General features: G+C 37.0%; 3 protein-coding genes across 4 annotated transcripts; 1 reads left to right on the forward strand and 2 right to left on the reverse strand.

The window, feature by feature from the left end:
• The first annotated feature begins 1796 nt into the window (after window positions 1–1796).
• On the forward strand, window positions 1797–14722 carry tnnt1 (troponin T type 1 (skeletal, slow)). 2 transcript variants are annotated; one of them, XM_030122619.1, is made up of 14 exons: window positions 1797–2202; window positions 5324–5583; window positions 7835–7864; window positions 9074–9087; window positions 9188–9214; window positions 9673–9691; window positions 9788–9848; window positions 9941–10057; window positions 11500–11577; window positions 11659–11772; window positions 12507–12616; window positions 13389–13479; window positions 14312–14352; window positions 14605–14722. In XM_030122619.1, the coding sequence occupies exons 3-14, from the start codon at window positions 7839–7841 to the stop codon at window positions 14648–14650; spliced, it is 744 nt and encodes a 247-aa protein (XP_029978479.1). In that variant the 5' UTR covers window positions 1797–2202; window positions 5324–5583; window positions 7835–7838; the 3' UTR covers window positions 14651–14722. The 2 variants fall into 2 exon arrangements, with proteins under 2 accessions (XP_029978479.1, XP_029978480.1); XM_030122620.1 differs by lacking the exons at window positions 1797–2202; window positions 5324–5583; window positions 7835–7864; window positions 9074–9087 and having other exon boundaries at window positions 9676–9691.
• LOC115439419 (early activation antigen CD69-like) lies at window positions 1855–2462 on the reverse strand. Its single transcript, XM_030163258.1, has 2 exons — window positions 2331–2462; window positions 1855–2243 (listed from the first exon to the last, which is right to left on the reverse strand). The coding sequence occupies exons 1-2, from the start codon at window positions 2362–2364 to the stop codon at window positions 1855–1857; spliced, it is 423 nt and encodes a 140-aa protein (XP_030019118.1). The 5' UTR covers window positions 2365–2462.
• On the reverse strand, window positions 14274–21290 carry dnaaf3l (dynein axonemal assembly factor 3 like). The gene is made up of 11 exons (XM_030122618.1): window positions 21103–21290; window positions 19891–19997; window positions 19709–19802; window positions 19462–19616; window positions 18027–18227; window positions 17780–17902; window positions 16153–16275; window positions 15908–16049; window positions 15561–15675; window positions 15332–15406; window positions 14274–15132 (listed from the first exon to the last, which is right to left on the reverse strand). Exons 1-11 carry the CDS (start codon window positions 21182–21184, stop codon window positions 14991–14993), a joined length of 1359 nt encoding a protein of 452 aa, XP_029978478.1. The 5' UTR covers window positions 21185–21290; the 3' UTR covers window positions 14274–14990.
• Window positions 21291–21354: the final 64 nt, after the last annotated feature.

Genomic DNA, 21354 nt, shown 5'->3' on the forward strand with positions numbered 1-21354 from the left:
CTTGAATGAGCCTCATTATCCTCTAACAGCCTCCACAGTTATACAGTATGTGATGCTATCATGTCAATATGAACCAAAACATCTGATAAATGTTTGCAGCACCTTGTCAAATCTATGCCATGAAGAATTAAGGTACCTCAGAAGGCAAAAGAAGGTCCAGCCTTGTACTAGGGTCATTCCATCCCAAATCAACCAGATTTCAGAAAGTGCCCCGCATGACCCCCTCAGAAAATTCTGAAAAAATTCACACTTGTTCACCTACCAGATAAAGGAACACATCCAAAATTTTAATGTCAGTTTAGGACAGGGGTGTCCAATCCTGGTCCTCGAGGGCCAGTATCCTGCATGTTTTAGATGTTTCCCTCTTCCAGCACACCTGACGGTCGTTAGCAGGCTTCTGTAGAGTTGGAGGATAGGCTCATCATTTGAATCAGGTGTGTTGGAAGAGGGATCCATCTAAAACATGCAGGATACTGGCCCTCGAGGACCAGGATTGGACACCCCTGGTTTAGGAGGTACAACCCTTTGAAAATGAATGTCGCTAAGATTTCCCAGAATTTTTATGATGCAGGCCAGCCTAATTTTGGGAGTTCTATTCATAATCCTAAACAAACTTATTCATCATGGAGGAAAAATGTGTTGTTGGATTGATCTTAAAGGATGAATGTCACAGAAAGACATTATCAAGACAAACAGGCTTTCTGAAAATTGGTGATTCTGGGAAATCTTAGCTACATTTATGTCACTGACCCTGGTGAAATTGGATCAACTGACCAGCTCCATCCAATTTCCGAGATGTCTCTACTACAGACATCAACCTGAGCCAGTTCTGGGAAATCTATAATTATTCTGTCTGAACCATCATGCAGTTCCACACCCTAGTTCAAATATCTCAAGTATTATCATAACTTGTGCAATAATCAATGCCATTATACTTTTAAAAATGCCATTTACACTTATGTTTGTGTACAATTTGAAGAAAATATAGTCATGCAGTAAAAACAATATTAAAAACAGAACCAGTTCTATCCCAAAGCTAAAATTTTGTGCACAACATCTTGAAACATATATGAAGACATGGTAAAAATTTCAAACTTTTCATTAACTGGCCACATGGTAATTTGGGTGCTCAAATAAAGAGTATTTTTGTGAAAAATTGAAATCGACCCATTTTATTCATTGCCTCACAGCAACACTTTTCATTGAAATCTAGTCTTTTTGGAGTATATTGTTGCATCTTGACCATAAGAATCCATGCAAAAAAAAAAAATAGGTCTCTACATTCATCCATTATGGCACAGTGCAAGCCTGAAGAGAGAGGACATTTGGAAGAACTGGCCTTTTCGCCTGATTTCAAGGCCTCATGGACCAAACATGAAAGCACCTACAATTATTTTTGATGCAAAATATGATCTTTTCAGGGGGGTTTCACCCCAGACAGTAAGTTTCAGCAGTGTGGCTTGAATACGGAAGGAGATATAGCTCCTCAAAGCTGGCCGAAAAGCAAATTTGCAAAATTAAAAAAAAACCATTAATTTTCAAAGGGCTGTATCTCCTAAACTATTACAGATATGACATTAAAATTTTTGGATGTGTTCGTTTATCTGGTAGGTGAACAAGTGTGAATTTTTTCAGAATTTTCTGAGGGGGTCATGTGGGGACCATTGGTTGAACTGCCATGGAATGACCCACTAGCAAGATGTACCAAATAAAGTGGCCAGTGAATGCATGTGTGTACTTTACTGATCCCATGACTAACGAAAGAAAAGCCGGCCTTGTGTCTGAGCATAAATCTAATAACAGATGGCAAAACCTATGATCCCTCTCTCATAAGAAATGATCATAAAGAAGTGGTTACTCACAGCCCTGACAGACAAAGGGAAGTTCTGATTGACAGAGTGCACTGAGCCATTTCCCATCATGCCTCATACCCCCACAGTGGTGTGAGGACTCTGGTGAACTTGCCCAGTTAGTGTATTCATTAACCAATCCATGACCGCTCTGAGTGTCCCCCACAGACCACAGCCACACCGCCGCCCCATCTTTTTTCAGCCCAATCCAGAGCTGTCCGTTCACACCGGCGGCTGCTGCCGTGTTGCTCAGCCTCTTCAAGTCCTCGCGGTCTCCTATAACGGCGAGGTCAAAGTAGTTCTCTCTGCAGTACACCTGGGCATCATTCCAGGACTTGGCCAGAGGGATCAGGTAATACTCTCGATGAATGAGTGAACACAGAGACATCCTCCCTGCAGGGAAATCTCTTGTGAATAATAGTTGAATTATACAATAACAATGGGTGCTCTAATATTATAAAGTCGCACAAAGACACTTACCTGAAACTAGCAGCAAAATCACCAGATATGACATATTTTTTCTAGGACATAGAAGGTAGATGTCACTTATTTAATCCAATTAACACAACTGTAATGAAATGAGTTCAAGTCTCAGGAGTTCTCTCTAAATGTAATGACAGTAGTTGGTTTGTCTCTAAAGAGTTTTAAATGCAAATTTAGTTTACGTAACGATATACACTGGAATCTATGTGGACTGTGGATTTATATTTGCTTAGCTGCACACTATACATACTAGAGTAATTGCCACAGGTTTTACATACTGCTTTGATTCTCAAATAGCTTTGGCTTTACAACAAGATTTTGGTTTGCGCATTCCTTGGAAATACACTATATGGACAAAAGTGTTCAGACATGTTGAATTCTGATGTTTTGTCTTCTGTTGATGTTTATAAATGATATGGACAAAAATATTGGGACACATCACGGCTTCAGCTGTAAGATGTCCTGTTCATGCTGATTATAAATATAACAAGAAGCACTCGGAGAGCGCAGACCTCCGCCAAGGCTGATCAGTGGCCCCCCCTGTGGGTCCCCCCCACGCCAAGGAGGTTATGTTTTTGCCAGGGTTTGTTTGTTTGTTTGTCTGTCTGTTTGTCTGTCCGTTAGTGTGCAACATAACTCAAAAAGTTATGGACAGATTTTGATGAAATTTTCAGGGTTTGTTGGAAATGGGCCCCCCCGTGGGCCCCCCCACCCCCGATCACCACCAAAATTTAGTCATTTCTTCCATATCCCATTTCCAACAAACCCTGAAAATTTCATCAAAATCTGTCCATAACTTTTTGAGTTATGTTGCACACTAACGGACAGACAAACAAACAAACAAACAAACCCTGGCAAAAACATAACCTCCTTGGCGGAGGTAATCATCAATATTTCCTTAAACTTTAATGGAATATTTTTCTTCCTAAGTGAGATGGGAAGAAAGTAGATGGTTAATTGTGGTAGAAGATCATTATTTAAAGTCAGAGCATGAACAATATTTTAAAAATTTAGAGGTAGAACATTTAAAATCATAAAAAAAAATCAGTGCTAAGAGAAATTAAGTAAAAACCATGTCTGATTCATTTTGGAAGCAAAGATAACAATTTAAACAAAATTAACCAATGCAATACAGTGATATTTATCACAATATACAGGGTGGGGAAGCAAAATTTACAATATTTTGAGGCAGGGATTGAAAGACAGTGTATGACCAATTAGTTTATTGAAAGTCATGAGAATTTATTTGCCTCAAGAAAATTGACATAATAGAAAATGTTTTTATTCTATGTGTCCTCCTTCTTTCTCAATAACTGCCTTCACACGCTTCCTGAAACTTGCACAAGTGTTCCTCAAATATTGGGGTGACAACTTCTCCCATTCTTCTTTAATAGTATCTTCCAGACTTTCGTAATAGTTTTGCTCATAGTCATTCTCTTCTTTCCATTATAAACAGTCTTTATGGACACTCCAACTATTTTTGAAATCTCCTTTGGTGTGACGAGTGCATTCAGCAAATCACACACTCTTTGACGTTTGCTTTCCTGATTACTCATATGGGCAAAAGTTTCTGAAAAGGTATGGATAATAGTGTTAGGTATGATTTTGACATCAATATATGTTTGGTTTCAAAACAATTGACGTAGTGCCTGCTGAGAAAAAACAACTAAATGTTCATTGTAAATTTTGCTTCTCCACCCTGTACAGTGATTGTCACTAGGGGAAAAAGTAAAAGTGCAGGGTCCTGATTTCTTGTTAAATTGCAAAATGTGCAATACAGTTATTCATCATGTCTAGAATCAAAGGAAACATAAAATAAATATTACAGCCATACAACTATAGTTTGGAATTAGACTGAGCCCTACACAGACAGTCGAGCATTTATGAACTAAAATTTCCAGAAGATGCTACATCACATGACATCTAATTGTAAGTCTTTCAAAATTCTATCTCTACATATAAATGTAAAGTTTATAGGTGACTCTTACCTCATGTTTCCTAACCCCTGTGAATCTCTCTGCTTGTTTTTGTCCAAACCTGTGGCATGTGGGATCATCCCTTGAAAGCATTTGTCTTATGGAAATTTTTTTTTGCATTGGACCATCTAGGGTATAGTATTTGCATTTCACAAAACTGTCTGCAAAAGCTCAAACAGGACATGGAAGACGATCACCTTGGGAAAAGCCCCTGGTACAAGCAGACATACAAAAGATGGATATTTAGACCATAGAAATAAAAATGTTATTAGATAGATAGATAGATAGATAGATAGATAGATAGATAGATAGATAGATAGATAGATAGATAGATAGATAGATAGATAGATAGATAGATAGATAGATAGATAGATAGATAGATAGATAGATAGATAGATAGATAGATAGAAGTGCTTACTACTACTAACTGTATATATCCTATTCATTGTACATACCTTTCATCTGTGGTATAGTTCTAGCTTTTGTATATTCTTTCTGTATATTTTGTTCATCTCAAGAGTTCTAGTATTACTTTAGTGGCACATGCATATTCATATTTTATTCTGAAGCCTTTTCACAGTCCTGCTTTTGCTTTAATACTCTGTGATATTTTTTATTTTATTTTATTTATTTTTTTCTTATACAGTCCCTTTTGCGCTAAGTGTTTTGCTACTAAATGAACTGAGCTGCTAAACTGATTTTCATTGTTCCTGTGACAGTGACAATAAAGATCTATTCTAGATAGATGGATGGATGGATGGATGGATGGATGGATGGATGGATGGATGGATGGATGGATAGATAGATAGATAGATAGATAGATAGATAGATAGATAGATAGATAGATAGATAGATAGATAGATAGATAGATAGATAGATAGATAGATAGATAGATAGATAGATAGATAGATAGATAGATAGATAGATAGATAGATAGATAGATAGATTTGGTCTGCCGTGTCTGGTCTGTGTTTATCGGAGCTCATACCACCTGTCTTTTGTCTCTTATTTCAGCTGTGAGGTCACCATCAAACCCTTCACTCATTATCCTGTCTGTCAGACTTCGTCTTACACTCCCAATCGCCAACAATAATCCACATCCATTCCCTGTCCCCCTTTTTCCAAAATCCTGCCTGATACGCAGGACACGCACACACATTTTATTCCAAGTCACCTCCTTGTCATCCTACCTTATATAAAGCTGTTCTCCCTCCTGCCTGTTACACCTCGTGTTCTCACCCCAGTGAGCTCCCCTCTCCACTGATCACACACGGGTAGGTAATATTTTGTTATTCTACATAGATTTACAGATGCCTTGTACAACAGTGAATATTCACTTTCATTGTATGTTACATTGACCTTGATATGAATGTACTTTTAGTCACATGGTTTCAAGGCTGGAAATGTTTTGCTTAGATTTGTTTGATAATCTTTTATTAGTCAAATAACAGTGAATTACTACTAATCAATGGTCTCTGATTCCATTACAATTATATTCATAAAGCAGCTAAAATAACAAATTAGTTCTCATAATGTTTTAGATGCACTTTTTCTGCCTCTACTTGAATTGATATTGAATCAGTAAAGTATAACCGGTCCCTGGGCCCATCAGGGATTGAGTGCATTAAGGTGAAATGAGGAATGCTCCCTGAGGACAAGTTATTTTTAGCTCCGTGTCGATGTGTCTATGCTGCAGAGCGGGACTCTGTTGGGGTGTTTGGCCAGAAACATTTGACAGTGAAGCAATGTGATGAATTCCTCTCCCAATCCCTCATCTGCCTCCTGTCCCTGTGCCCATGTTTTTTCAGATTCACATGCTCATGCTCGGAGATCTTGGCTCAAAACTAACTATGAGGGGATCTGAAAAAAAAAACAAAAACTCAGGGTTTTATCTGCCGTGTTAATACGGTCTGGAAAATAGCATGTGTTTCATATTTGTTTTATGGGTAAGATGATGACCATTTCAGATGCAGCTTTTTGCATGTTTGCAGACTTCATGTTAGTTAAAACACATAAACTGATGAAGGTTTGGAGTAATAATTTATTTATGGGGCTCCAAGCACATACTGACATCTCTAGTTCAGTGATGTTGTGACAGATAAAATGATAATAGAGGACTTGGCTGGTGTTAATAGCAGCCAGCCGACCGGTCGAATCTCTAATCCCACATTCTCTCTTCTAAATCAAATTAAAAAGGAGGATCGGCCAGCTGATACCTCACTCTTATCCTGGGTAACAGGACACTGCTCCGGCCTAGTCTCTGCAGCCTTTTCTATTCCTAGATCATTAGCTACAAATGGCCTTTGCCTTAATCTTTTTCTTTGAACAAAAGCACCGACCTGTGTTGAACATGTCATTCATCTTCATGAAACACCTCAGTCTAGTTTAAGCCTTGCATTTTGCGGGCAATTTTACATTTATCTCATCTCTATGTACTCATAGCTTTCTTCTAAATCCTTTTAATCAAACAAGAATGGAAACTTTAATATTGTATGAAGTCATATTGGTAAGGCAGGGGGATCTACAAATTAAATTGGCTATTGTTTTGAGCTTGAAATAATTCTGTGCATAAATCATATTCATATCTAACCTGTGGCATGATCAGCATGTACACAGCTGTAAAGTGTATATAGCTTTTTTGATTTTTGATTTGTCTTTATTTTTGATTTTGCACTTCTTTTGCTCTTGTGTGCTTTTGTACTTTGCTGCTGTAAACCTGGAATTTCCCCTTGTGGGACTAATAAAGGCATATCTTATCTAATCTAATCTAATCTTATCTTATCTTATCTTATCTTATCTTATCTTATCTTATCTTATCTTATCTTATCTTATCTTATCCTATATTCAGTTTTAAAAGATCACAACTAAATACAATAAGACAACATTGATCTACTGTACTGATTCTGTGCATTTCTACACTGCAAAAATCAAAATCTTACCAAGTGTATTTTTCTCATTTCTAGTCAAAATGATCTCATCACACTTCAAATAAGACATAATCACCTAAAGAGTAACTTTTCAGTGAGATATAGGAACTTATTTTTAGACAATAGATCTTGAAAATCTTATTTCAAGAAATCTTACCAAGATAATTTTCACTTGTTCCATTGGCAGGTTTTGTTTTTGTTTTTTTGCTTGAATTAAGCAAAAAAAAAATCTTGAATTTTTTTTTTTTTTTTTTTTTTATGCTTGAATTAAGCAAAAAAAAAAAAAAATCTTGATTTTTTTTTTTCTTGAATTAAGCAAAAAAAAAAAAAAAATTAAAAAAATCTTGAATTAAGCAAAAAAAAAAATCTGCCAATGGAACAAGTGAAAATTACCTTGGTAAGATTTCTTGAAATAAGATTTTCAAGACCTATTGTCTAAAAATAATTTCCTATATCTCACTGAAAAGTTACTCTTTAGGTGATTATGTCTTATTTTAAGTGTGATGAGATCATTTTGACTAGAAATGAGAAAAATACACTTGGTAAGATTTTGATTTTTGCAGTGTAATCACTCTTGTTTCATTGTTTTTGTCTGTAGCGCCATGATGTCTGATGTGGAAGACCATGGGTGAGTTCATGAACCCTTAAAGACCTAAACATACACCAGTGACCAAAAGCATCTACTGATCTAAAATGTTTAACAACTTTGGAACCACTAATCCTATCTATACATTGAAATAGTTCAGCTAAAATGCAGTTTCTCAGCTTTTCATCAGATTTGTCCCATGTGGATGTTCAGAGTCTCTGTAGTGAACATGGAAACACTGTCATCATGTGCAGCATTGGTTCACCAGTAAAACCCATGGAGTTTGAATGGTTGTAGTCATTTGTTTTTACGCTCAGTGAAGGATATATTTTGTTGAAAAAAATCACTCTTGCTTCAGTTTTCTCTATAATAACCTTTGAATTTACTTTTATATAGTCAGTGATTTAACCCTTATGCCTCCCTCGGGCATTTTTTATTCATTTTTCTCTTTTTTAAAAAAAATTTATTTGTTGATCATTGTGGCTTTGGCATGAAATTTGGCAAAAATGTTTCTTTTTAGTCATATTTTTGAAATCCAGTGTCTTTTACTCTTACATGTCTTTTATTTTCCCATGATGCATTTTGCACCCTCTGGTCACCCTCATGGACAAAAATGTCCACGCACAATAAAATCATCATACATCAACTTTTTTTCTTTTTTTTTTTTGTTATTATTTTTTTTTTTTTTTTAAATAAATCTCTTAAACAACTTCCCCAATGCTCAAAACTACCAAACATTTAACAGTTTTTACGATTTTAACCCTTTAAGTGCCAGCTTAATAATTGGAATTCTGAGTGATTTATTATTTGATATATTAAATTTTTTGTGTTTTTTGTAAGAAATCACTCAGAATTCAAGTAATTAAACTGGCATTTAAAGGGTTAAAATCCAGAAAACTGTTGAATGTTTGGTAGTTTTGAGCAGGGGGGAGTTGTTTAAGAGATTTATATTTAAAAAAAAAAACGGATGATAATTTTATAGTAGTTTTTTGTGTAGACACAAGGTTTTTTGTTTTTTTTTTTGAGGGAAGCATAAGGGTTAAATATAGGAAAATATCTGATTTTCAGAGAAAGATAAAATAATAAATAGTGATAACATACTCAGAAAAGCTTAGATGTAAAGAAAACTCCATGTGACAGTCACTACAAAAAACTTGTAGGTCTTTAAGGGTTAATTGTCATTGTCAGTTGGTTTTGTTTTTCTTTTATACATTATTTTAAAGTATTTTCCCTATTTTTCCCCCACTTTAGAGGCCACCATGAAGGTACGTCTACTGCTTTTTATGTGTATATATTCATGTCAACCTCATGTTTTGTTTTTTTGTTTTTCTATTGGATCAATTTAACCACTTTTTCTTGCTTCAGAGGAGGATGAGGAGCAGGGAGAGGGAGGTGAGACTGGACTGATTTTTTTTTTTTTTTTTTTTACCTTTTTTACCTAAGAAATTAGACCGCTAGATCACATGTCTTAAACACAGGATTACCTGTCACTGAAACTGTCCCTGCAGGAGAACCTTTAAAATACAAATATTGCTTTACATGTTGTATCCTTCCGGCGTTTGCATGTAGCTTTTAGGAATATGTTTTTCAGTAACACACAAAACAAACCAATAAACTCCTTAGACAAAGTGACAGCATCCAGTATAAAGTGTCATTTTCCTGTTGGCACATTGAACATGTCTTTATACATACATAGTGGATGTAAAGTGTGTATTTTCTAATGTTGAATGACTGATTATTGTCAAATAACTTTTGCATGTTTGAGTTTATATTGGATGTTGGCTGTTTGGATCTGTAGTTTATAATGTAAACCTGTCACTCTTTATTTGGTTTTGACCCTCATGTTGAAGAAGAACGCCCCAAATACAAGTAAGATAATGAATATCCTGAAGGTTTTTTTTTTTTTACCAGTCAAATACATTTAAATGAATCTGATCAGTCATAAAATTAGCTTTTCTTCCATAGGCCACTGGTCACTCAGCTCGCTGCTCCTAAAATCCCAGAGGGCGAGAGGGTCGACTTTGATGTATGTAGCACCAATGTTATGTTTAACACAACAACTACACCACAAAGAAACAGCATGATCCTGACTGTGTGTCTGCTGATGGTCCATGTCAGGACATCCACAGAAAAAGGATGGAGAAAGACCTTCTGGAGCTGCAGACTCTGATTGATGTCCACTTTGAGCAGAGGAAGAAAGAGGAAGAGGAGCTGATTGGACTCAAAGAGAGGATTGTGAGAGGATGAGGCTTTTCACAAACTGGTTTTTATTTGTAGCTGTTTGTCTGAAAGAGAGATTGGATCAAGATGAATTAACCATTAAGGAAAAATAAGTGTGTTTAACCCATAAAGACCCAAACATTCACTGGTGACCAATCTCACTTACTGATAAAAAAAAAGGTTAATACCTGTTGATCCACTAATCTTATCAGTCTATATAAATAATTGGTGTAAAATACAGTTATTCATCTTTTCGTGGTCATCAGATATGACCCATTTGGACGTTCAGAGGCTCCGTAGTGAATGTGGAAACACAGTCATCTTCTACAGGGTCAAAACACGATATTCGAAATCTCTCTGACGGGACATTTTAGAGACAATTTGACAGATTAGTGTTGCTAAATGACCCATATTTTTACTTTTAAATTAATTTTTGCTTTAGTTGGACCATAAGGGATTATCCAAAAGAAGTTGTTACTTTAATTGAAATAAATGTTGGAATGGCAATCAATTAAAGTTCGCTCTCTGATGGGACAGTACTGTGTTTTGACCCTACAGCATTGATTCACCAGTAAAACCCATGGAGTTGGATCAATGACAGTGGATGGAGACACTTGTTTTATCTTCAGTTAATGATACATTTGCTGAAAAAGTCATTTTTTTCTTCAATTTTCTCTGTTTTGATATACTAACCTTTGAATTTCTAAACATCTAACATCTAAATTATTCATTCATTCATTTTCAGAACCTGCTTTATCCTCACTAGGGTCATGGGGGTTGCTGGATCCTATCCCAGATACTTATGGGTGAAGGTGGGGTACACCCTGGACATGTCTCCAGTTCATCACAGGGCTGACATATAGAGACCAACAATCACTCTCACATTCACATCTATGGGCAATTTAGATTAACTGATTAACCTATCATTGCATGTCTTTGGATGGTGGGAGGAAGCCAGAGAACATGCCAGGGAGAACATGCAAACTCCACACAGAAAGGTCCCACCCCCATCAACTGGTGCTGGAATCAAACGAGTGCTATCCACTGCACCACCCGTGTTGCCCTCTAAATTAAATATAAGAAATTAAAAATAAATGTGAGAGTGATTGGTTGTTCATTCTATATGTCAGTGCTGTGATAAACTGGCAACTCATCCAGGTTGTACCCCGTCTTCGCCTATAAGTAGCTGGGATAGGACCCCTGTGACCCTAGTGAGGATAAAGCAGGTTCAGAAGATGAATGAATGAAATTAAAAATAGGAAAATTTGTGATTTTCAGTGAAAAATGCAAAACAATGACAATATCATAATAAATGGTGATAAATCACTTAAAAAAATGTTAAATAGAGAGAAAAATTCATTTGAGAACAGCCACAAATGTAGCACTGAGTCTTTATGGGTTAAGGAAAAACAAGTGTGTTTAATGACCTGTGTGTAAAAGTGGTGTTTCTGTTTCAGGAGAGCCGCAGGGCAGAAAGAGCTGAGCAGCAGCGCGTGAGGGCAGAAAAAGAGCGGGATAGACAGACAAGGATTGCGGTAATTATATTTTTGTTCTTCAGATGTGACTGATTATGTTGCAAGTGGTTTCTCAGCAGCTTAACTGTGTCGTTTGTTTAGGAGGAGAGACAGAGGAAAGAGGATGAGGAGGCGAAGAAGAGGGCAGATGATGAAGCAAAGAAGAAGAAGGTGCTCTCCAACATGGGGGCTCACTTTGGCGGGTTCTTGGCCAAGGTAAATAACCATATGGTCTGGTCACAGTATAAAGATAGAGGGTCTTAATACTTATGTTACATCAATATTCTGTCTTAGAATGTTAATGTGTGCTTGTTGTTGCTCATATAGTTGGTATGTGTTGTTCATTACCTTTCTGCTGTTGTTCTTCCCATTGCTGGTATGTGCTGTTCTTTACCACTGTGGTATTATAGTTTTCTTACCATTGTTGGTATGTAATTATTATTATAACGTAAATTACTGGTTAACTGTTACCTGTGGTAACATCACCATGAATGTATTTTGTTTTTATTTTTCATACATGTTTTGGTTAAATAATGTAAATACTGTTGAATGAGTTTATTATAATCAGGTATAGGCCTATTTGTTCATTGTCCTGTTTTGAAGTTTAAAGACAGGAGTGAGTACTTGAAACTTATTTTGTTAATAATAAGATGGAAAAATGGGGGTGGGATTAAATATGTTTTCTTCTTCCCACTCCTTTTCTAGCGTAACTGAATGAAATTAAATATTGAGCTTGCATGTATTTTGTCGATTATATTTGCATTATAAGACACCGTTATATGCAAGTCATTTGTGTTATAACATACTATTCTTGTGCTCCAAATAAATAAATGAATGAAATGAATGAAGGTCAGCGTTAATGCTCGCTCAACTGAATATTGATTTTGTAATAGACAAGTGTGTTATAGTGTGGAAGCTGCAAATGTGAGGATGGTGGTGGTTTCTTGCAGGTGGAGCAAAGGCGAGGCAAAAGGCAAACCGCACGGGAAATCAAGAAGAAGACTCTGGCGGAAAGACGCAAGCCACTGGCGATAGAGAACCTGAGAGAAGACAGCCTGAGGTCGGTTAACCCTTAAAGACCTGACTTCTGAATTCCTTTTTCTCTACATTTAACCTTTCCTAAGTGATTTATCACCATTTATTGTAATATTATCCTCTGCATTTTGCATTTTTAGTGAAAACAGATATTTTCCTATATTTAAGTCACTGACCATGTAATTGTTCATGAACGTTCAGAGTAAATTCAAAGATTATTATATTAAACCAGGGAAAACTGAAGAGAACTGAATGTATAATAACTGTCTGCAACCATTGTTGTTGTCAAACTACATGGGTGTTACTGGTGAATCAATGTTCCAGAGGATGACCGCATTTCTACATCTTCTATGGGGTCTCTGAATGTCCAAATGGGTCACATCTGATGCCACTGAAAAACTACATTTTACCTGTACTACTAAAATTTATTCAGAGGATTAGTGGTTCAAAAGTCATCAAACATTTGAGATCAGTAGATGCTTTTGGTCACTGGCAGCTATAATGAAGTCACTCATGGTCCTGAGTATCAGACATCATAGCAATACAGAAAAAAAAACAATGCAGGAGCAATTAGAAATACACAGAAATAGTACAGTAGATTAACAGTCGTCAAAAGCTTCAAGGTTTTATTTCATAAGATAAGAATAGCAGCATGTGCCTTTAAAGCTGCTGTGGAGAATGACCTTAACTTGTCTAAATATCTGGAAAGTTCTCTGCCCTAAAGAAAGATATTCCGCTCTGACAACACTATGTTTTCATGTCTGTCACCTCAACTTATTAATACTTTTGTGTTTCAGAGAACGAGCCAAGGAGATGTGGGAATGGATTTACCACCTGGAGTCAGAAAAATTTGATTTAACCGAAAAGATGAAGAGGCAGAAATATGAGGTGAGCTGAGAACAGATATACTTTGAAAAATTTTGGACAGTAGATTTGACCCCCAAAGGAAACTTTGTGTTGTTACTTAATAATATGAAATCTGATAAAATATTTCTTTATAAGGCATATTCCATTATTATGGACTTTATATGGAAAAATAAAAACTATAGAATAAAAAGGAAGGTTTTACATCTTCCAAAGGCAGGAGGCTTTGACCTTCCGGATTTAGAATTATATCACCTAGCTACCCAAACATTTTATTTACGACATATAATCAAAAATACAATAGAAGGGCAATGGATCCACAAAGAAAATGCCCAAGTCTATCCACAAAACTATTTTTTAAGAATAAAAACATTAGTTCCATCAATTTCACAGTAAAAAAAAAAGAGCAATTTGGAGAAAAATGAAAGAATGTGATAAGAGAGCTGATAGCCATTCCAAAAAATACCTTTCTATGGAATAACCCCAGGATAGTTCTCCAAAAAACATCATTAAACATGAAAGGACAGAGGTATAGCAACCATTAATGAATGGAAATGTATTCATGTCTTGGAGAGATATGCAAAATAAATCTGGGCTGCCTAATGGAGAAATCTTCAGGTATATGCAACTTAAAAGTCTAATTCAGTCATTTGATTTACAGCAGAGCAAATTAGAGGAAATTATACTTGATTCAGAAACAGGCAAAAAATTAACAAGTAAAGTTTACAGGACCTTACAACAATCTTATCCAGTAGGAGCTCTGTTACATTCTAGAATACATTTGTGGAACCAAGAGTTAAATAGAAATGATATTAAAATTTGACCCTGCATTTCCTTTTTTTTTTTTTTTTTACAGATAAATGTCCTTCTGAACAGAATCCAACACGCTCAGAAATTGTGAGTGAATGTACACCATGACACCATCTCCGCCCTGTTTTAATGAAAAAAAAACAAAAAAAACCCACTGTTGAGAATAACTTTGCATTGACTATGCAAACACACCACACTTGGATGGCAGCATTCAAACATTTACAGAAAATACCGAGCTCCGGTCTAAAACAAACACCCATTCACTGTATGTGGGTTCATACATCTATTACCTGGCTTACAATTTTTCACATTCACACATCTTTCCTTGTTTTGCTGCAGCAAAAAGGTCCATGGAAAGGGAAAGGTTGGAGGGCGCTGGAAGTAAACACCCATACAGGAAGGAACAAGAGGACACTTGACTGGTTTTAGGCAAATATAGCGACAATGCAACAAAATTCATAACTTGTGTTAATAAAAAGTAGATTTTTTGTGTGACATTTATTAAATATATATGTTTTACAATTGTAATTATGAAAATGCAAATACAAAGAAAACAGAGCTGACAACCTGTGTCATGGACAAATGTTTTCGAAGTCATAAAGATCCTTCTGCGCCAGTGAGAGTGAACCTGGGATTTGCATCTTGTTACTTATCGTATGACTCATGTCCTTATTGGAGGAAATGTTTAAATCTATTATCCGGTACCTTGTCCAGATTAAAGACTTTCACTTCCTCTGTGGTATGAAAACAACATGGACGTCATCACACTTTGCCTCATGCCATGGTTCAAATCCAGCCTCTTGGGCAATGTCCACCACTCTCTTTGCAAAGCCTTTTTCTTGCTCCGTGTTCAGATCCAAAAGGAATCTGTGCAAAGATGCAGAAATGCAATGACTGTTTGTGTATTTACTGACTTTTAAAATGAGTCAAACCATGTGAAATATGTTGCAAAATCAGAATCACAAAATCAAAGGCTTGAAACTAGATGTATTTCTCAGAATCACTGTACTCTTGGTCACTGTACTGTCACTATGGTAACAAGCTCTGTTACTATAAAAATCCTCACTTGGCCAACTCGACGATAAGCACGGCGTCTGGTGCTGCAATCTGTCTCAACATCGGGCCCAACTGGTGCACACAGCTTTACAGTGTTAACCGAGAACCGAAACACAGAAATGAAAGATGGTTAGCACTCAAAGGTTCAGTTACTTTGTATTCTGTGAGTATTGTCTAGTCTATGTCTGCTTTCTAGATAAGGATTTTTTGTGTTTGGTGGAGAAAAAAAGGAGAGATACCTGACAGAGAAGTAGACGGCGTTGAAGAAGTGGGAGTATTTCTGTTTTTCTGGCAGTTTGTTAAGTGAGTCTAAAGGCAGGAAGGTTACAGAAATCCCATTTAGATTCATCAGATCTGAAAAAAAAAAGAAAAAAATCGGACTCATACAGACTTCATTAAAACAATTTCACATCAGATGGAAAGTGAGCCGAAAGGAACTGTTCTTTCTTTTTTTTTTAACAGTGTTAAGTGAATGTAATACGAACATTAAAACAACTTGACCAATCAAATCCTTCGTCTGATTTATAACTCTTGGCTCTTCTGCTTTTAGCTGCAGGTTTGTCTAAACAATAAACTTTGCTTTTACCATTTAGGGTAATGGACTTTGGGTCACATTCTTTGGAACCCTCTGCCTCTACATTAGACTGAGCAGTAATAGAGCAGCCTTGTCTACTGTACAGGGACTGGAACAGTGCCTGCACATTGGAGATAGAGATGTCCTGTGCTGTCTGTGGATATGAGATAGGAAAAAAAAAAACACCATCATCAGTGCATGTACAGTATTCATGTTCATTTAAATAACCATTAAGGCATGTTAACTGTACATTTTACCTTTATATGTTGCCCATTTTGTGTCTCTAGCAGACTTTCATCATCAGTTTCGATGCCAAATGAGAGGTAAGGACTGGACACAATGTCTCCCCAGTAGCCTGTCACTGCTACTTTGTTCCCCTTCTATTGAAACACACACACACACACACACACACACACACACACACACACACTGATCAGCCATAACATTCTGACCACTGACAGGAGAAGTGGTAATAATAATAATTATTTTATCACAATGGGACCTTTCACTGGGTTGTATATATTAGGCACAAGTGAACATTTAGTCCTTGAAGCTGATGTGTTGGAAGCAGTAAAATGATCAACATAACAGACTGATCTCATGAAATCCCGTTGTATGTCACGCCAGTTCTCATGGCATTTGGCGTGCTATGCATACGCATTTTCATCCTTTCATGTGTTATTCAACGCCATTTGATTGCGTGTCAATTTACGCCAAGATCTCCGGTTTACATATCCGAAATCGCTAACTCTTTTTTTTTTTTAACTTGTCTTGTTTAGCATCGTAACAGCAGAATAGTAGTCTGGCTGCTTTTTTGCACTGAACAAATTTGCTTTGCCAAGGGAAACTTCATAAAGTATATGAGGCTCCCCTTGAAATTCTGCTGTCTTTATTATGAGTTTCGTTGAACCACATTTTGATGTTGGACCTGATATGAAGGAACAGGGGGGAGGAGAAGAAAAGGGGAGGAGAGAAGGAGAGAGTGAAGGGGGGAGAAAAGGGAAGAAGTGGCGTAACCGTTAACCCTAACCCTAAATGGTAATCATGTGGTATTTGACGCAGCGTGAGCATACACAGAAAGCTTATAATGTGTACAGATAACACGCCAATTAAAAGTGGCATTTATATTTACACAATTCATGATATCACATTGAACATAATGAAGTGAGTGGCTTTGACCAGGTCCATAGTGTAACGGTGGTGACTGGGTCAGAACATCTCCACAACTGCAGGTCTTGATGTATGTAGTGGTTAGTCCAGAGAAAAAATAAACTAAGGAAGGACATCCGAATCTCAGGCCCATAGAATATCAGATAAATCTGCTCCATGGGGGTCCACCTCTCTACTTCCTGGACTGCATGGATCTGCTGGTAATGTCTTAGTCCAGATACCACAGCACACCTTCAGAGGTCTGGTGGAGTCTAAAGTTGTTTTTGTAGAAAAAGGGGAACCTACACAATACTAGACAGATGGTAATAATATTCTGCTCTAAGAGATACTTGTTTGGTTGAGATCCGGTTGTTGTTCTTTAGTCCATTTTCAGGAGGTTCTAACACTGCACTGGAATAAACAATAAGATCTGAAGGCGCTCGGACCCAGTGATCTGACCATCACAGTTTCTCCCTTGTTAACGTGGCTCAGATCCCTACTCATCCATTTTGCAGTTTCTAACACATCATCTTTGACAGCTAAATGTTCAGTTGTTGCTTAATATATCCACCCACTGCCATTGTAATGAGATAATAAAAATGAATACCACTTTGCCTGTCAGTGGTCAGAATCTTATGGTTGATTGGTGTACAGATCGAGTTCATGCTTCAATGGATTGTGTTGTATCAAAAAAAGCAACAAAAAAAAAAAAGATACAAAAACACAAATACTAACCTGGCTGAACACTCTTGAGGAGAGCAGAGTTGGATTAGTTGTTTGATAGACGCCCTCTCTCATTTCGAAGGCCACACCCTGTTCCCTCCACTGGAAATACTGTTGTTTGTTAATGACACGACACTGCAGGTACAGAACCGCAGAGAACACAGTACTCTTACAACATGTTAGTTTACAGTCCAACTTCTGAAGGATGAATTCAGGGTAGCAAGTTTTTTAATCAAAAGCCTAGAAAACATTCAAGTACCCCTTTCTCATGCAGCTTCATGGTTATGTCCCAGTCGAAGCAGCCTTTCTTGGAGTCATAGCGTGTTCCAAGGTGCTGCCTGACCCGATAATCCCAGGCCTTAGACATGAGGATAGGAGCAGAACATCCTGATGATGATGATGAAGAATGAGGCTGCATCCACCGCTTGAATATCCTCAGCAGCTCGTCTCGTTCCCTGAACTATAGAAATGAGGAAACAATACTAAAGAAATCAAGTCAAACTAGACATGAAGGAAACTAAAATGTGTCTTAATCCATAAAGATTCAGTACTACTTATGTGGCAGTTCCAAAATAGTTATTTCTCTATTTTCTTAAGTGATTTATCACCATTTATTAAACTATTATCCTCTGTATTTTGTGTATCATGTAGATGTTCTTAAAAGCTCAGATTAAAGTTGAGGGTTATTGTATCAGAAACAGAGAAAACTGAAGAATAAGTGACTTTTTCAGTAAAATACATAACTAACTTAACACAAAACAAGTGTCTCCATCTACTGTTATTGATTAAACCCCCTGGGTTTTACTGGTTACACTGCAAAAACCAAAATCTTACCAAGTGTATTTTTCTCATTTCTAGTCAAAATATCTCATTACACTTCAAATAAGACATAATCACCTAAAGAGTAACTTTTCAGTGAGATATAAGAACTTATTAGACAATAGATCTTTAAAAATCTTATTTCAAGAAGATAATTTTCACTTGTTCCATTGGCAGATTTTTTTTTTTTTTTGCTTAACTCAAGATTTTTTTGCTTAATTTAAGCAAAAAAATCTTGAGTTAAGCAAAAAAAATCTTGAAACTTGTGGGGTTTTTTTCCCTTTTTTTGGAGTATTTTCTCAACATAATAAAAAAAAATGTGCTTGGTTGGCAAAAAGGAAAAAGAAAAACGATGCATTTTTAAGCCCAAAAATCTTCAATTAAGCAAAAAAAAATCTGCCAGTGGAACAAGTGAAAATTATCTTGGTAAGATTTCTTGAAATAAGATTTTCAAGATCTATTGTCTAATAAGTTCTTATATCTCACTGAAAAGTTACTCTTTAGGTGATTATGTCTTATTTTAAGTGTGATGAGATATTGTGATTAGGAATGAGCAAAATACACTTGGTAAGATTTAGATTTTTGCAGTGTAATCAGTGTTGATGACAGTGTTTCCACGTTCACTGCAGAGCCTCTGAACGTCCAAATGGGTCATATCTGATGACCATGAAAAGATGATAAACTGCATTTTACACCAATTACTTACATGTATTGATAGGATTAATGGATAGACAGGTATTAAACATTTTAGATTAGAGGATGGTTTTGGTCTCCTGTGGCTGTTTGGGTGTTTATGGGTTAAACTGAATAAGACTCAGTGAAAAACATAACTCTTAAAATCTTAGAGAAGCCCAAAATGAAACTGTCTGTGGTACCTTGAGTAGAGTCGTGTCCAGACAGGGATGTGTAGCTGTATCCAGTGTTTCAGTGACGGACATAGACAGCTGTGATGCTACACATCCAAGTGTGTCCGCTGTCTGACTACGGACTTCACTATTCCCAAACACCTCCAGGAAAACCTCTGTCTTCTCTAAATAAAAATCAGTCAAACTAAACATCCAGCTTGGTTCATACATTAATCAGTTATTTGTACAGTCATAACAGCATCACATAACGCCCCACCGTTTAGTCCCATGCTTTCCTGAGGCGTCAGTGTCAGGTAGAGGAGCAGCAGCTGTCTCGCCACTACCTCCATGCTGTTTTCTATCACCCACACCTACAGTAACAGATGAAAAAAATCAGTTTCTAGCACTGTATTTGTCATTTGAGGTAACATCATAGCAGTTAAACAAACATGGGCTCACATGAAGGCTGTCTTTATCCTGCAAACCAGCAGTGGTCTTCAGAATATGTCGTGGATCCCCACTGCCAACGAGTAAAATATTAACTTCTCCTTCAGGTCGAACAGGACCTAGAGATAGAAGGAAATAGAGCATCCATTAGCTCCAACACAACATGGATCTAGGAGTATGGAATGAACCTCGGCATACTTTTAGTACAAACTGAAATCTGTTTGATGTACAAAGTGTCTGCATTCTTATTACCTCTGCCAAGGAGGGTATGTTTTTGCCGGTGTTGGTTTGTCTGTCTGTCTGTCTGTCTGTCCGTGTGCAAGATAACTCAAAAAGTTATGGATGGATTTGGATGAAAATTTCAGGAAATGTTGATACTGGGGCAAGATGGTGGTGCAGTGGTTAGCACTCATGCCTCACAGCAAGAAGGTCCTGGGTTCGATTCCAACACCAGTCGGACCAACACCACTGGGACCTTTCTGTGTGGAGTTTGCATGTTCTCCCCGTGTCTGCGTGGGTTCTCTCCAGTACTCCAGCTTCCTCCCACCATCCAAAGACATGCACTGATAGGTTAATTGGTTAATCTAAATTGCCCATAGGTGTGAATGTGAGAGTGATTGTTTTTTCTCTATATGTCAGCCCTGTGATGAACTGGCAACTTGTCCAGGGTGTACCCCGCCTTTGCCCCTATGTAGCTGGGATAGGCTCCAAGTGACCCCCGTGACCCTAGTGAGGATAAAGCGGCTTCAGAAAATGAATGAATGAATGTTGATACTGGCACAAGGAACAAATGATTAAATTTTGGGTGGTGGTGGTTGGGGGGCACTGATCTGCCTTGGCGGAGGTCTGCGCTCTCCGAGTGCTTTTCTAGTTCAAATATGAGTCCTTTTAATTCATGCATTACTATGAAATACATATAAATCCTCATTTTACATGTAGTGCCTTCTGCTTTAGGAATAGATTAATGTTTCCACTAAGATTTAGAGAGAATGTGATTAGTTCTTAGATAAATTAGTCAAAAAGAGGTTAGTGTGGTGTACAAATTATTATGGAATAAGGCTTCAAATCAGACTCCAAGGCCCTAACATACTGTCAGATCACTGAATTTATTATTTCATGCACAATTAGTCATTATTTTATCTGTAATGTTACTTATAGCTCTCAGAGAGGTTAAAGTAGGGTTAAACCATGGAAATGATACTGATGTGCTGTAGGACCACTCACCTGTGCTCAGCAGGTCCCGGGCAGGACTGAAGCCCCACCAGGTGATGCAGCCTGCCCCCTCAGATGGACGTCCAGCACTCATCCTGTGGTCAGACTCCAACCAAACAGAGGAGTGCAGTATACAGTAACAGAATTATGTGGTGTTAAATGTCCTATCCTTTATCCTAGTCTGTCAGTAGTTTATTTTAGTTAATATTCCATTGATACTCAACTGGTTTATTGTAAAAAGCAACAACATAAAAGCTGTGTGAG

Source organism: Sphaeramia orbicularis, chromosome 19 (genome assembly GCF_902148855.1).
Source record: "Sphaeramia orbicularis chromosome 19, fSphaOr1.1, whole genome shotgun sequence".
Classification (NCBI taxonomy): Eukaryota; Metazoa; Chordata; class Actinopteri; order Kurtiformes; family Apogonidae; genus Sphaeramia; species Sphaeramia orbicularis.

Bases quoted from the DNA above. Each gene is read 5' to 3' on its own strand.
- LOC115439419 (XM_030163258.1), bottom strand. From the start codon at position 2,364: ATGTCATATCTGGTGATTTTGCTGCTAGTTTCAG. The intron at 2,244-2,330 runs GTAAGTGTCTTT...ATTTCCCTGCAG, and splicing joins GATTTTGCTGCTAGTTTCAG to GGAGGATGTCTCTGTGTTCA.
- tnnt1 (XM_030122619.1), top strand. From the start codon at position 7,839: ATGATGTCTGATGTGGAAGACCATGG. The intron at 12,617-13,388 runs GTCGGTTAACCC...TTTGTGTTTCAG, and splicing joins CTGAGAGAAGACAGCCTGAG to AGAACGAGCCAAGGAGATGT. The intron at 14,353-14,604 runs GTGAGTGAATGT...GTTTTGCTGCAG, and splicing joins ATCCAACACGCTCAGAAATT to CAAAAAGGTCCATGGAAAGG.
- dnaaf3l (XM_030122618.1), bottom strand. From the start codon at position 21,184: ATGAGTGCTGGACGTCCATCTGAGGGGGCAGGCTGCATCACCTGGTGG. The intron at 19,803-19,890 runs GTGAGCCCATGT...CTGTTACTGTAG, and splicing joins AGGATAAAGACAGCCTTCAT to GTGTGGGTGATAGAAAACAG. The intron at 17,903-18,026 runs GTACTTGAATGT...CTGTACCTGCAG, and splicing joins TGAAGCTGCATGAGAAAGGG to TGTCGTGTCATTAACAAACA.